At 43.8% G+C, this 16,028-nt stretch overlaps 1 protein-coding gene across 3 annotated transcripts in view; it reads right to left on the reverse strand.

The window, feature by feature from the left end:
- The window catches only part of LOC142584934 (solute carrier family 41 member 1-like), a 268,847-nt gene that overhangs the window by 6,789 nt on the left and 246,030 nt on the right, over window positions 1-16,028 (reverse strand). For all 3 annotated transcript variants that reach the window (XM_075695294.1, XM_075695293.1, XM_075695295.1), the window contains 4 exons: window positions 15,348-15,492; window positions 4,785-4,931; window positions 865-1,000; window positions 264-337 (listed from right to left, as the gene is read on the reverse strand). In XM_075695294.1, coding sequence (XP_075551409.1) covers window positions 264-337; window positions 865-1,000; window positions 4,785-4,931; window positions 15,348-15,492 — 502 coding nt within the window. The remainder of the gene's footprint in view (window positions 1-263; window positions 338-864; window positions 1,001-4,784; window positions 4,932-15,347; window positions 15,493-16,028) is intronic.

Genomic DNA, 16,028 nt, shown 5'->3' on the forward strand with positions numbered 1-16,028 from the left:
AAGAATCAGGACAAACACATAATTGGAGCAGAGTAATATGAGCGAGTACGAAAAGACGAGCATACGGAAGTATGCCTTTGCACTAAAATACTGCTGCTTGGTACCAAGGCCATAAATTTGGCCCTCGATTAGCTAGCTACCTGAATTACACTTTCACCGGCGTTAACTAAGCGAAAAAGAAAGAGCACTTAGAATTCAAATGCAAACGTGTCTACGTCAACAAACTGACGTAATAAGGAGTTTTAAAAAAGTGCATATCTCACCATTGACCGATGACAGGTGCAGAGCGATTGGCGGATACGTTATGACGGCGTAATCCAGGATGTATCCGCCGAAGCTGCAAGTACGTATACGGGTTCATAATGGCAAACAACCAAGTTCTACTTTGGGAGACTGATATAAATGCCGCATGGAACAGTATTGGCCTAGTCATTTATTTCCCCTTGGCACATATGCGACTCATACACGTTGCCGCAGTTATCGTCACGTTATCCCGCTAAATGTACGTTTCTACATAAGCCTATATGTTCAGCGACGCACTGCGGAAAAAAGTAGTAATGCATGGTATCTTAAATATATTTGTTTGGCCCCCATTTTTCCTCGTTCCTAGTTTTGAACATCACATTATGATTAACTTATGCGGTTTCAGTGCCAAACCACGAGTTGATTATGAGGCATGCTGTAGTGGGGCAACTGGAAATTCGGACCACCTGGGGTTCTTTAACGTAGCCCCAAATCTATGTACGCGGCTGTTTTCGCATTTCGCCCCCACCGAAATGCGGCCGCCGTGGCGTGTATTCGATCACCTTAGCATTGATGAACGCCATGATTTCAGCGAGAGTAAGTGGTTCTGCATAGGCCCACCTGGAGACCGTGAGGGCGACGATGATTGGCAGCCAGCCGACACGTAGCACCACTCGGGACACGCTGTTGCGCCGAGCCAGAATTATCCACACTGGCAACACGCCCACGCACAGCACGATCACCAACGGCGCCAAATCTGCACGACGCCGTCAAGCACGCTAAGGGTGGCGCGTTTTGAGGGCTGGCATCATGTACCCTGCGATACTGAATATATAATTTATCAATGTTGTTGCCTCCCTATGTGTTCACTGTTTTCGTCCCTGCTTACCTAATAGGCATCCTCAAAGTAATTGATGAGCCATATGCACGTGTAAACAGCCACCCCCATATCAGTATACTTTCTACGAATACCTTCAGCTATCTGTGCGCATTTAAGAAAAGCTCAACTGCCGAAGCAACTTCGTAGTAAAACAGGGTGAGGTGGCTGGATGATGTAGCCCTTACAAGTGTGATAACGGCATAAGAACAGGTAGACCCGGTTATGAGAGCGTGAAAAAGCCTAAAGAAAGCAAGTATATTTTTTTTGCGAGAGTGCCCTTATCGTGGCTGAGATTCCCTTTTGATTGCCACAAGCGCGCATGAGGATAGTGTTAAGCAAATCGCAGTGTCGAAAAACGAAGAGGCTAGCAACGGTAGGCAATCCTACTCATGACCTAACTTGAATATGTATAGGACTACTTCTTGGCATCTATGACACATTCTTCCGCTTTTCTTCTTAACTGTATTCCTGTCCGCTATGTACTTGTGATGCTGTCAAACACAAGATCTACGTCAGTTTACCCATACCTCGGATCGCCTTATCGGAAGACGCGTGACAACCGATTTCGAGCCATCGCTTAAGACTCTGAACCATATATGCAATCTCAGCCGCGACGAAGCCATGTGCATTTTAGTCGGCGAAAGATACGTGGTGAGCCCTCCGGAAGAAACAATTGTGTTGAGGCTGGCACGTGAAATGCCCTTCTATGTCAGACAGAAGCCTTGAAGCACTCAGAAATTCGATTGTATAAACCACACCTGCAAACCCGCGAGCTTTAAAATTCGTAATATCTCGCTAACCGAAGGGCGAGAGGGGGAAATAGAAGGAATTTCTTTAAAAGCCTACACATGGCACACCCGTTTTTCGGGATACTTGCGCACTTTCTTAAAGTGTATTTACCTTACTCTGTTACGCTCAAGCGGCATTAAGCGTGAGAGCAAACGGTGACAAGCAACACATCGCTTTTATATCACAGTAATATTTTCTGCGATTTCTTCTCGAGCATGCATATATAAACTTGGTTTAAGCAAGCACCTTCTTGCATTCTTTTACCATGCATCGGAAAACTTTCAATGGAGGGTTTGGTTCACTTCTGAAGAGCCTAAATGAAAAATAAATATCGTTGGCATCGGAGCATGTGGGTTCTCAGGGTATAAAAAAGGCATCACTAGAAACTGTGAAAAGAACGTTTGGGGAGAAATATAATACAACTAATATATTCTGCCCTAAGCACAGCCAGAGACAAAGGAGAGGAAGGAATAATGTGACGCAGGATGTTACATGGTTGCCAACGGGTCTCGTATCACAAGAGATGGCCCAGTTCTTGTGTGCTATTCAGTTCGTCTTCGTTTCCGTTAACAGCGTCTTATTTTGTGCACAAGATATAATGGAACCCCGTTCACAGTCCGCAACCACTATGCAAACATTCCTCTGAATCAAATGAACTTGAAGGAAATATATACGTGGAAAGCCATAGTACACATTACCATAATAATTTTATTACAGCATCCTGTTATATGTGTTCCTGCAGCTGAGAATGACGCAGACACATAAAGCCTAATTGGCATTACAGGGTCAAGGAAGATATGGTTTCGAGGTTACCATATCTTGCATTTCTAATCAACACTCTGCGGATAATGAAACACTGACAGCAGCAGCTACAACGTCGCAAGAGACACCGCCGCTGCATCCGAACAAACCAACAGCAATAGAACGTAGAAATTTGTTTCGTCTAATTTTTTACGCTTCTCCACGAAAAATAGAACTGCCTTCCGCTATTTAATGACAAATGCAGGCAAGCAAAGATTCTCTCTTCGTACTGGATAGCGGACACACTGTGGCGGATCAATGTTTATGCCATTCGGGTGCTTAGTTCGTGCTTGTGACTTCGAAGCTGGGCTGCAGCGGGAGTAATAGGAGGGTGGCAATATGCCGAAAAGAAAACAGAAACAAGTAAGGTCGCAGTTTTGCCCGTGGTCTTCTGGTTATCGACTGAACACGGTTCATGAGTGTATTTGAGTGCATGACACCACGCTCGTCTATTTATTTATCGAATGCTTACTCAATCCATGATCGTTATCGAACTGCGAACTCGATTTTAATGGTGTGGTACTTAGTTATCTCTAAGTATCACACTATTAAAATCGAGTTAGCAGTTCGATAACGATCATGGATTGAGTAAGCATCCGATAAATAAATAGACGAGCGTGATGTCATGCACTCAAAGACACTCATGAACCGTGTTCAGTCGATAACCGGAAGACCAAGCCCTTACAACGCTGGCCATATGACGCGTGCCGGAAACCTAGAGCGCGCTCGCCTTGCCCAAAGCGAGGAGATCGTGTTGTCACAAAACTTTGTTATTTCTGAACAGTACCCAGGCTACAACACACAATAGTATACGTGACTTCAAGCACTGGGCACGTCAAAAGGCACTGCGCATGAAACCTTCTCATCTACCTCTAAACTCGCCCTTTGGTTTGACTCTGTTTTGTCTTATTATATAAAGGAAGGTAACTTTTGTTGTCTTTAAATAGCAACTCGATGTTTGTATAAATTGTCTTGGTAATATGTAATCAGGCGGAAAGGATACGAGAAAGCGTCACTGTGCTCTTTTTGTTGGCCGTCATATAATCTCTTGTGCAGGTTTAGATCACTGAAACTAACTGATTTTCTTAAAAAGACTGAAACAAACAAAATGTTTGCATCAGAGCTTTGGCTTCGTTTAGACAAATGTACTTGCAGCCGATCCGCTTTTCTTTTTAGCATGGGCGAACAAATTCCGCGTGAGTCGCGAAAGCGCAACGCCCCTACACTCCGCACAATTATAAGGCATCTCTGAGACCATGCAGTACCTTTCTTTAACAGTAAAACAATCTAATTTCTGAAAGAGATTGCATCAAGCAAAACGTTAGCATCAATGCTTTGCCTTCGTCTAGGCAAGTGTACTAGCAGCCGATCCGCTTTTGTTTTTAGCATGGGCGAACAAATTTCGTGTAAGTGTAAGTCGCGAAAGCGAAACGCCCCGACACTACGCGCGATTATAAGGGTATCTCTGAGACTAGTGCCTGCGGTTAACAATAAAGCAACTCTTAGCTCCCGAAAGGAAGAAGGTGTTTGGCTATCCGGAATAAGCAAGTTCACCATGTACGTTACCGCCCCCCCCCCCCCCCCCAAGAATACTAAAAAAACCAAAAGACCGTGAGGATGCAAAAGACCGTGAGGATGACATCACGATGTGGAACACTCGTGTTCGTGGTAAAGTTTCCGCGTCGGGCTCATTTGCCGGGTGGTCAAGTAATCTCGACGCTGCAAAACACGTCCTACAATAGCAACAGTTTGATAGCATTTAGTTATACGCATTGTGAAAGCTTCGCTCCTTATGGATTCCGAAGCGTGAGTTAGATCTGTATAGGTTAGATTTAAAGAACGCCGTTCGTTGCCAGCTTACCGCGATGTCTGGTCTGTCACTATCAGCACTCACGCGCGCTCACGCACACATGCATCCCCCCCCCCCCCCCCACACACACGTAGCTTCCACATGTGCTTGCGCACAAAAGCTGTTTGAATACAGGGCGTAGCATTCGTATACCACTACGAAAATTCTTTGAACAGCCTTTGCTGTAAATAAATAGTAATAAACATGGTGGTATACACGTACAGGGCCTGTACAGCAGGAAGGATGAGTAACCGGAGAGCAAGAACAGCGTGGTCAAGTCGCCGAAGGAGGCGGCAATGGCCGGTGCGATGTTGTCCGGGTTCTTATCGCACTTGGTGGACACCACAACGACGGCGGACATTACGAGGCCTGCGATAAAACAAAGAGAAACATCAGGAATCGGCAGTCGTGCTGCCGCAGTGCCGAACACGTTCGACTTTTTTCTACGCGAAATGATGAGAGATTACTTTGACTGCAGCGCGAAAAATAATGCTTGTAAATGTTGGATATGAAGACATGGTTCGTCACTTTTCTCACTGGCAGGGCATTACGGGCTAGGCACACAAGTACGTGACGTTGAGGCTAGTTCAATACTAACCAACGAATAATGGGATCATTTTGTCTTTTGTTTGGAGTGCGCATAATAAATCCCATAAGCATGACATTCGAGAAAAAATCATATCGTTCAGTATGCTTTGTTGGACTAAGTATGCTCGAGTTGCCTCTTCTCTCATCGTATGGTGTCTGTGAGTGTCATAACTTTACTAAAGCACAGTCTGTGTCACGAAGAGAAAAACACTAAAAGAAAACAAATATCCCGGTTACTGCATAGATGGCTTCCTGAAGTGTCAGATGGTCTCCACATTGTAGTTTCCCTCCCGGCAAAATAGACAACTCGCTTTTATTGTACCGAATAAACTTGCTCGTTCTTTTCTTGTGATAGAAATTATGTGAACATTATTTAGAACTAATGTTAGCGCTAAAAAGGACGGACACACGATGAAAAGACGACACGACGATGAGAAAACGCTTGCATGTGTGCATGTGATGTTTGCATGTGAACACTTGAGGCGAATTTCCGCCGCCACCATTACTTTCTGCCTAACTAACAGGTGCCATAAGATCGTGCCCGCACGTGGTATGGTGCAGGTGCGAGAGAAAGCGTGCGAGGGTGAGGGAAGGAGGACAGTCGCATGATGTAGCAGCGTCCTTCTTACGCGCGCAAGGGAAATTGTAGGGCTACAGGCTAGCGAGCACATCTACTACTCGGGCCGCGGCACCGCATGGCGTGGCGCAGAACAGGCTCGCACCCCTTCCGAGGTAATCCGTGGGGTCATGCTCACTGTGTATTCGCGCGCCCCGATCGCGTCGAGGAGTCGGGCAGACTGAAAATGAATTCGCTCGCCGCTGCTGCCGCTCTTCGCCACGGCAGCCCTCTGGCGGCGAATGTCCGCACTCATCGAGTGAGTTGTGTTGATGTTTGCCTGTGCGCGCATGGCGCCCAGCCTGTTCACTTACTTAGCGAGCGAATTTTGATAGGCGATTACATGGCCGATAAAACAGCTAAGCTTATTTCGTGTTGCTTTCTCACAATTAGCAATCACAATAAATGCTTGCCTTTCAGGCAAAACAGCGACTGTGCACAGCTTTAGAGGTTTTGGTAAATATATATTGTATTCTTATAAAACATGTGCCTTTGCAAGTGGCGTGACTTGCCACATACCCTGCATCGATGGTGTGTTCAATAGGCAAACAAGACGCTGCCTATGAATTTGCATAGAAAAGGGTAGGAACAACTTACATGTATATTTTTATTCTCTAGACTCCATAATGCAAACAATTCTTCTTTAGTGTTCGCTCCTAATTAAAAAAAATTACTCTCGCGAATATTTCATGCATTCTCAATGCGGTGTTTCCCCCATCCATTACGGAGTAGTGGCGCCTTCTCACGGCTGTGATCTTGTACACCGTGAGAATACCATGACATCCCACATATGCGGCACGCCGAAGGTCAGTCACGGCGATAAATGAGCTCTGGGTGGGAATCGGAGGAGCGTGGTAGCCATTTTTTTCTGCGTTACTATGTTGCACAACTTTAAGTGCAATGATAATGACCTTAAGAGACGCAAAACAAGAACACGCAACAACGTATTCTGTCATCCTTTATTCCTGCAGTTTTTTGTTTTCGTTTTCCCGCCGTCCAGATGTGTATCAACTCGACCAACAGTGTACGTTGCTAAGTTTTCACACATACACATTTTAGTATAGGTAGCGTTTTTTATCTACGGCGTCTCTCTTAGAGGGAGCTTTAGCTCGGTAGCTCCTTTATAAATACATGTAAAAGGAGAATTCGTTTTTCTCGTCAACCGCCACATCCAATTTGACGAGGTGTGTTGCATTGAAAAGAAAAACTTAGTCTAGTGACTGTTTGTTTCGAATTTTCGATTTAAGTGGTCAATTTTTTATAAAAAATGTGTAAAGTTGCGAATTTTCACAAAACAGAACTATCAAGTTTCACATTACGAAATTAGCCAACGAAACCTGCCGTGACCTTTTCGGGCCTTTAATTTAGGAATTCTGTGGCATTTTGTTAAGAAAATGAAGGCTTGCTCGATGTTCTTAATTTGGTCAAAGGCGCCTTCGACCTTTGTCGTGGCCGGTGTCTTGTCAGTATATGGGATCAATTCAAAACTTTAGCTCCTCGGTGTCGTCAAAGAAGTGTCACTTTGCTTAGCCTACAGGAATTATCATTCAGGCACGGAATATACCCGCAAACAAGGAGGCCCAAAGGACATTTTAGCTGACTGCTGGCTGCTTTGACGTTTTAGTGTTAGGATCGACATTTTGATCAGATATATTACTGCCATTTCAATGAAGCTCTAAGAGGCTCGGAAAGAGTCAATTTTTGTGCTGCAATTCACTGGCTTTTTGATATGACGCAGAATACCACTTTGTTCACTGCTACCTAAACTAAACGTTACTGCAGGTATTAGAACATCGGAAACCGACGTTATCATGACAATGTGTGTGTCCGCTGCCCTAGACAATTTATTTTGTTTCGTACAAAACCTCGTTTGAAATCTTTGTTGACACTTCTGCAGTTTCCGTAGTTCTATAATGACTAAATTTTTGCCCGGAATCAACAAAGGTCATGGAAGCTAGTACAACTGATGCACATGTAAGCAGGTAAGCAGCATGTAAGGTGAGCCTCAACCATTCAAAGGCCCCTGAAATAGTTTGGACAAATTTTGTAGACGCGTAGGGTACAGCTAAAGCTAATCATTCGCACCACAATTTGTGTGAAACGTCTCATATTAGGAGAGCTACGGACGATTACAAGTTACCCTCCTCCATATTCATGCATGTTATCCTCGACTTGTTCGTCGAGTGATCTGTGCTAAGCTCCGCCTTCACTGGCTCTGCGTCATTAAGGCACGTCGTGTCGTCGGCTTCCGGTTCTCTAGGAACGAGCTCGCGAAGCCTCCACCAGCTGCTTGACAGTCGACCCCAAGCGAGAGCTATCGAAGCAGCGTGCGCTGCGAGCATTCTGTCGCAGCGCCGACAGTGTCTGGTATTCCGGTAACCACAGGTGAGCTGGGCGTTTCGACGGATGGCTGGAGGCGTAAATTCAAGCTGATGAGTTTACTTTAGTGTAGACGTACGATGAGCGCCCTGATCGGCCTGCATGGTCCAGGCACGTGTTGGCGCAGAGCTTAACAAGTCAAAAAAAGCGCTAATATTGTTCTAACCAAGTTTAAAACATTTTAAGCATTTACAAAAACAACGTGTTGACGATTACACTACTGCGAAAAATTTACACCAGCAACAAAAAGGAATACATTTCGTTACTACTACTGTGTGTGGTTGAGCTGTGTACCACCAGGTGGCTTCACAGTGCAGACCATTCACATTTGCGCTTCAGTTCATCCCGTGATACGACATGGGGCCTTATAGCGTAATACTATTCCAATATGTTTTTATTCCAATCTCCTGACGTCAAATTTGCGTAACCGCCGACTTCCGGTTCCCTAGGAACGAGCTCGCGAAGCCTCCACCAGCTGCTTCACAGTCGACCCCAAGCGAGAGCTATCGAAGCAGCGTGCGCTGCGAGCATTCTGTCGCAGCGCCGACAGTGTCTGGTATTCCGGTAACCACAGGTGAGCTGGGCGTTTCGACGGATGGCTGTATAACGTAATACAGCCATCGGGCGGTCAAACGCAGGGTTGTCTGAACAAACCAATCAAATAGAAACAGTGCGAAATAAACGCCGCAACCTTCTGCTATTTTCCAAAACAATACGAAAGGAAGGCGATCGTGTGCGACTTGTGTTCAACAAGTTGTTTATTAATAATGACGTTTATATCTGGGATAGCGATCAGAAACGCGCAAAGCCTGTGTCTGAAAGAGCTACAGAATGACGAGTGTTATGTGATCACACTAACCATCAATCCACTGGACCGATATCGAGGAAGAATCACGCCCAAGACCGCATTCCTTTTCTTTACACAAACATAAGAAGTGTCATTTCTAAAACAGTACAGCTATCATCCATCATTGACTCATGTTCAGCATCGATAGTGATACTAACCGAAACATGGCTTACCGATACTGTCCCCGATACCTGCATTCTGGAAAGCTGGACTTCATTTAACTACTTTCGATGTGACAGGACAAATCGAATAGGTGGTGGCGGTTTGGTGGCAGTGCAAAAAAATCTTTTCGCCACACGTATTCACCTTGACACTTTTTTAGAGTGTGTGTGGGTTTCCATAAAACATAAAGCAGGCCTAATAATCATTGGTGCTTTTTATCGACCTCCTGACATGGGCAATACGTTTTCTCGGGAATTCCAACGGCTCCTTGAAATCATTACTGTTCGTTTTTCTAAATCTCCAGTACTAATTTTAGGTGATTTTAATTTCCCCGAAGTTGATTGGGCTAACCTTTCAACAGCAACCTACCTATCTGAGGCCCACACTTTCCTGCAGTCATGTCTCGACTTTTCTTTAACACAGCTTATCACCCGTCCTACGCGATCTTCGGCTACATCCGCTAATATTTTAGATCTAGTATTAACCACTGATCCTGACTGATCCACTGACTCATCAAGATGGGCTATCTGACCATGATATCATAACAGGTAGTCTTGCAGTTTCCCTTCCAAGACGTCCGTGCTCTGATAAGTACATCCGATGTTACAATAGAGCGGATTTTGACAGCATAAACTCCGCGCTATCTGACTTCTCTTTACATTTCCTCAATAGATGCCAATTTCAAACCATCGAACATAACTGGGCTGAACTTAAAACCACTCTTACTGAACTAATTAATCGATTCGTTCCTCTAACCAAAATAGCCTGCACCCCGACAGCCCCGTGGTTTACCGGAAAGCTTCGGCGCCTTAATAATAAGAAAAAGCGTTTATATCGTAAAGCCGATAAAGCCCGCGACTCAGATTCCTGGCACCGTTATAAGACCTGCGATAAGCAATATCAGTCACTGCTAAAATCATCTAAACGACATTTCTTTGCCCATGACCTATATTCTATGCTCACTAACAATCCTCAACGTTTTTGGCGCGTAATAAACCCGAAGAGCTATCCCGATTTAACACTAGTTGATGAGCACGGTGATATGGTCCACCACTCGGAATGTGCTGATTTATTGAATAGCGCATTTTCATCTGTATTTACACAGGAAGACACCATATCTTCACCAACCCTTGATAATCTCATTAACATATCAATGCCAGAAATAATTGTTAGCGAAGCAGGTATTTCTTCTTTACTAAATAAACTTAAACTTTCTTCCGCCTCTGATCACACTGGCATTAATAATAAAGTGTTAAAACATTTGTCACCTAGTTTATCACCTATATTATGTGCACTCTTCTCGCAGTCTTTATCAACTAACACTATTCCGCACGATTGGAAGGTGGCAAAAGTCATACCCATTTTTAAGTCCGGAGACCGAACTCACCCATTAAATTACCGCCCCATCTCCTTAACTAGTACTATTTGTAAATTACTTGAACACATCTTGTATACTGAAATCATTAACTACTTAGAAGAGCACAAAATTATTGTTGATTACCAACATGGCTTTCGTCGTGGTTATTCATGCGAAACACAGTTAGCCGGCTTTTTACATGACATACATTCATACCTAGACCTAGGCTTTCAAGTTGATGCTATCTTCCTGGATTTCTCGAAAGCTTTCGATCGCGTTGCTCACCATAGACTAATACTGAAGCTAATGAACCTTAACATACACCCAACCGTTATTGGATGGATTAAGGATTTCCTCTCATCCAGAGTACAATATACGTCTGTTAACAGCAGTACTTCCTCCTATACCAAAGTAACCTCCGGTGTTCCGCAGGGCAGCGTTCTTGGCCCTTTACTTTTCTTAATCTATATTAATGACCTGCCTAACTGTGTGTCTTCCCACATCAGACTTTTTGCCGATGACTGCGTAGTATATCGATTAATTTCATGCAACAATGACAAAGATATTCTTCAAACCGATCTTTACGCTATTAACACATGGTGTTCAACATGGTTGATGACTCTTAATACAGCTAAAACGAAGTTATTATCATTTACTAGGCGCAACCACCGTATTCCAACATCGTATGTAATATCTAACAACATAATTGAACTTACAACTTCAAATAAGTACCTTGGTGTTCACTTACAGTCTGATCTAACGTGGCATCATCACATCCGCCTGACGCTGGCATCAGCTAACCGCTCTTTAGGCCTCCTCAAACGCAACCTTAAGCATGCTCCAGCTAAACTACGCAGACTAGCGTACATCACATTAATACGCCCCAAAATCGAGTATGCATCAGCCATCTGGGATCCTTTTCAAACATATATCACCCAAGAAATCGAATCACTGCAAAACCGTGCGGTCCGTTTCATTTTTTCTGATTATTCACCCTATACTAGCATTTCAGCACTAAAAGCTCGCGCTCAGCTTGACGACTTATCTCATCGCCGCAGAATTGCCCGCCTCTCACTGCTGCACAAACTTTATCATCATCCGCACCTTCACCATATCTTCGAACCAGCGACAGCCTTCTTTCCACGCACAGACCATATCTTCAAGATAAAACGCATCAGTTGTCGCTCAGCTAACTATGCTAACTCCTTCGTTCCCCGAACAATTGTTGCATGGAATAACCTACCATCACACATTGCTACTCAAACCGATTTCGCAACCTTTCAGGAACTTTTACGCAATAGTTACATGTAAATATCCATTATGTACCGTTTCTTCATACGTTGTTCAGTGTATATATTGTTTTGATCATTGTCTTACCATTCTGCGTGCACATTGTACAAGTGGATTCATGTCTCATTAATTTGTTAACGTGACAACTGAAGCAGTTTAGAGCAACACCCCGTTTTACTTCTTTTACATTGTACCTATTTAATTCCCTTAATTTATTTTCTCTGTCAGTTTTGTATTTTCTATCTGAGTTTCACTTGCCTAATGTATTTCGTTTATTGTGTTTCGTATATTGTTTACTTGTGTATTTTGCTAAATATCGTACTTTTGTATAACTTTTGTGTTTTCTTTTGTAAAAATTTTGTATAACTTTTGTGTACTTCAGTTGTTTATTCCGTAACGCGCAAAGCTCACATTTTTTTCATGTATCGGTACCCCCTATGTAATACCCCTTCGGGGGCCTTTAGGGGTATTATGAAATAAATAAATAAATAAAATGCTCCCCTAGTTCACAGGAGGTGACTTCTGTTTGCTTGAAAAACGAATAACATTGCCTGCACTGAGTGGCTTGTCTTATCCAATTGGCTCACAAGAGGCGAGAAGAATGCTCAAGTGGAGAGGGATTCGAGGGGGCGGAGCCACTGCACTGAATATCGATAACCAGATGAAGAGGGTGGTGCTGGCGTCTGCGATTGGTCCGCTTTCTCTTGCTCAGCTTGCGGTGCTCGTCGACAATCGCGGTGGCATACAAGGGAAGCGTAGGAATGACGCTAAAATGGATGCTCAGCAAAGAAGAGTTGGAAGAATGAGGTCGTAAACGTGCCGAAAGTGCTCGAAAACCTTACACGGCCACATAAAAAGTTTTAATATGCGCAAATAAACCTATGCGCTCCTGCAGGTGCGAGTACCCTGTGCCTGAGCGATCGACGACAGCCATCTTTTATTCCTTTCGGAACGGGGTAGTCTGGGGCTATTCAGAAAAAAATTCAGTTTTGTTCGGCATATGAATGCATCTTTAATGCGTACACCTCACTTTGACGCGGAGAGTTTTTGCGGTAATGTGACGTCGCGTGAGAGGCAGGTGAAGTGGGTGCAGCCCAAAATCTTTTAACCAATAGCCGAGGGCTAATGGCAAAAAAGGCTTCGAATAAGCAATAACTATTTTTGTTTGGCTTGGTCAAATTATGCCTAACCAGTGTGTACACCTCATATGAGATGGGGAGCTATCGCGCTTTTCGTGACGTCGCGTGAGAGACAGGTGAAGTGGGGGTGGTAAAGTTTTTGACGAACCGCGGTGGGCTGCTCGCAGAATTGGAATGAAAAAAATTTGGAATAGTTTTACATATAGCGCCCATGGTCAAACTGCCAGGCCCTGTCGCTTTGCGCTTGCGTTTACCTTAATACCGGACTCGCGAAACGCCATTGCGTTAGTAATCTTCCGGTGTAAAGTGACGGCCGCAAACGCACAAATTCTGGCGCCCATTGGACAGTGGCAGTCAGATGCGCTGCAGCCAGTCCGATAGTCTGCTGCCTTGCGGATGGGCACGATGTCGTAGCATGACATTTTGCCAGTCGATACGTTTGCAGTCCACAACGCAACCAAGTCGAATCATAGTGCTCGGGAAAACATTGAGGCCGACTCTGACCGCGGAGCTCTCATCAAAATGTAGCACATTGTAACACAAGCAGACGGCGCTTGCTGTGTGCCGGAAGTGCTTAAGTATAGTGAGAAATTGATCCTTTGCGTTCCCTTTGTGTCACTTTCTTTTTATAGAAACAACATTCCAACTAACATTCCACCTATTACAAACATCATTTGTTCACCGTAAAGGTGGAAAAATTATCGATGACGTGCCCTGGGCAGCTAATCGGATAGATCGTCCCACTGACATGAATTCGATTGTTTACGTCATATGGGTAGAGGCGGGTAAAAATTACGCCGACCAGTGTACTGCGATCGGCAGCGATGTACATATTTAAAACTTTATAATAAATTATACGCTTTACGCGGAGCACTTAGATACGTCAATTAATGATCACAAGGACTTACTGTAACGACTCAATGCGTTTGTACATAATCGCCAAAATCGTTTCAAGGCCCCTTTATCTGGTAGCTTAACAATTTTATTGAGTGTCACCGTGCATGGCCTACAGGATATCTAACAGCACACTCACTTTTAGAAGGTCACCTTAGAAGGTCTTGAGGCGTCCTTGTGTTCAAAGACAAAATAACAATTTGCTTAAACGAATGCAACAATTTCAAAAGTGGCAAGGATAAAAGCACCACGTGCGCGATGATGAGAACGACGAAGCCTGCAGGTTTTATCACGCAAGCATCTGCTGGTGCTCAAGGTCGACTTTTCGTGAAGGTCATAGTTACGCAAGTGAAAAAAGTAAAGGTAAACAGACTAATATTTCAATGTGTTTTGTTGATGAAAATATTTTTGTTTCGTGACCAACGGCATCAAGTTGACAGTTAAAGGATTAAGAGGAACCTTTACCACTTGTTCAGCTTCTATGCCACCTATTCAAATATATGTCAAACGTATAAATGCTTTTCTGAGACGACCCTTCGACGACTTCAATGAAACCTTTTTATTTTAGAGATGAAACTCAACTCTATTGACTGTTGGAAGCGAAATGTTGATTTAGGGCATGATATATTATACAAGGATTTAAAAAATTATAAGTATAAGAAAATGAAAGCACCAAGTTCACAAATTTGTCTCTCTGCGTCATAAACAGGTATTGCGGTTTCCTAAACTGCATTTGTTAGAACACCTAAATTGAACCAATTTGAGTTATACATTCATAGCTTACGTGAATTTATCGCAATGTTTACAAGGAGTTTGCAAAAATCATAATCACGTATGAAATGTATACTGCAGAGCGATAGTCAAATACGTGAATTTTCCCCGCTTTAGGTAAGTTATTAGATGCAATTTACAGCATTTTATATCATTTTTATTGCTAAGTTAGTGTTGCAAACTTCATAGTTTCGTTTTCTGAAAACCTGCTCTATTCGAACACATTTGATTAAAATATCGACGACTTCAAATAACAATTCACTTTCAACAGTCACTAGATTCTAACGTTTTTTTTTCATAAGTACAACGTACCTTACCGAAGTTGGTGCAGTGGTTGTTGACGAAAGCAATTTCTATATTTCCAGGTATTCAGATAGGAACACTCGAGCTAAAGCTTTCTCTCAAATCTTACACGTATATTTAGGAATCTCCATCATATGGAGGTAAAACTTCAGGCAGTTCATACTTTGCCTGTTGTGCATATGCAGCGTGATATGCCCAAAATTTAGACATAAAATAAAGGAACTGCTTCATGCCGTAGCGCGCGCTGTCTTCATAATGAAAATGAGGCTGATTGGATGAGGACTGCTGATGTGAACAGCAAAATAGCCTCTCCAGAAGGGTCCTTTATTCTTTTTACATCGAACCGCCTGTGACATTTTCATGGTTTCGTACTAGATATCTGTTCATACACTTCTCTGAAATCGTAATGGAACGTTGTGCCCCGGCACATGTACCCAACTGAGCAAAAGACTCGCGGTGTTGACAGCGGCCAGCGCTCCAGCGAAGAGGATGGCGACGTGGGAAGGGTCCCAGTAGTTGTCGATCGCCACGCTCTTGAAGATGGCCAGCGTGCATGCCACCAAGGTCGCCACTGTCGACTGGCACTGCGTATGAAAAAAATTGAACGCGCTGAGGCACTTGCATTTAGTAGCGTCCGAACTGTATGGAACACGCTCTCGACCCATTGCTGCTGTTACGGCCTAATTGAGCTCCTGCTGAAGCCGCACATTTGCGTGCAATACAACTAAGGCTTTAAAAGGGATCACGCATTATCCTTTTTTTAAGGATGGAGATAATACTCTGTTTTACCTTTAAAGATGACAAACACGTGCGTGCGTAGCGCCTTCATTAGACGTGGCTATTCTGCCGCACGACAGCGAAAGCTTTAACGCGTACTAAGGCATTCTTCGCCGACAACTTGTACAAATTGTGTCCGAGAACAAAAATACGGCAAGTCATTCTGGGACCTGGCTCTCTATAGACGGGCGGCAAATACCGCATGTAGTCGAATAGTGGCGGACGCTTTGGGAAAGCTGGTATGGATGTATTTTGGGCAGCAGTTCTGCAAGTCTTATTAGATAATATTATCGCCGCAATTTGAGGAAAACAATGAAAGAAATTTTTAACCGTGTCAAAGAAT

The sequence above is a fragment of the Dermacentor variabilis genome, chromosome 6, assembly GCF_050947875.1.
Source record: "Dermacentor variabilis isolate Ectoservices chromosome 6, ASM5094787v1, whole genome shotgun sequence".
In the NCBI taxonomy this organism is placed as follows: Eukaryota; Metazoa; Arthropoda; class Arachnida; order Ixodida; family Ixodidae; genus Dermacentor; species Dermacentor variabilis.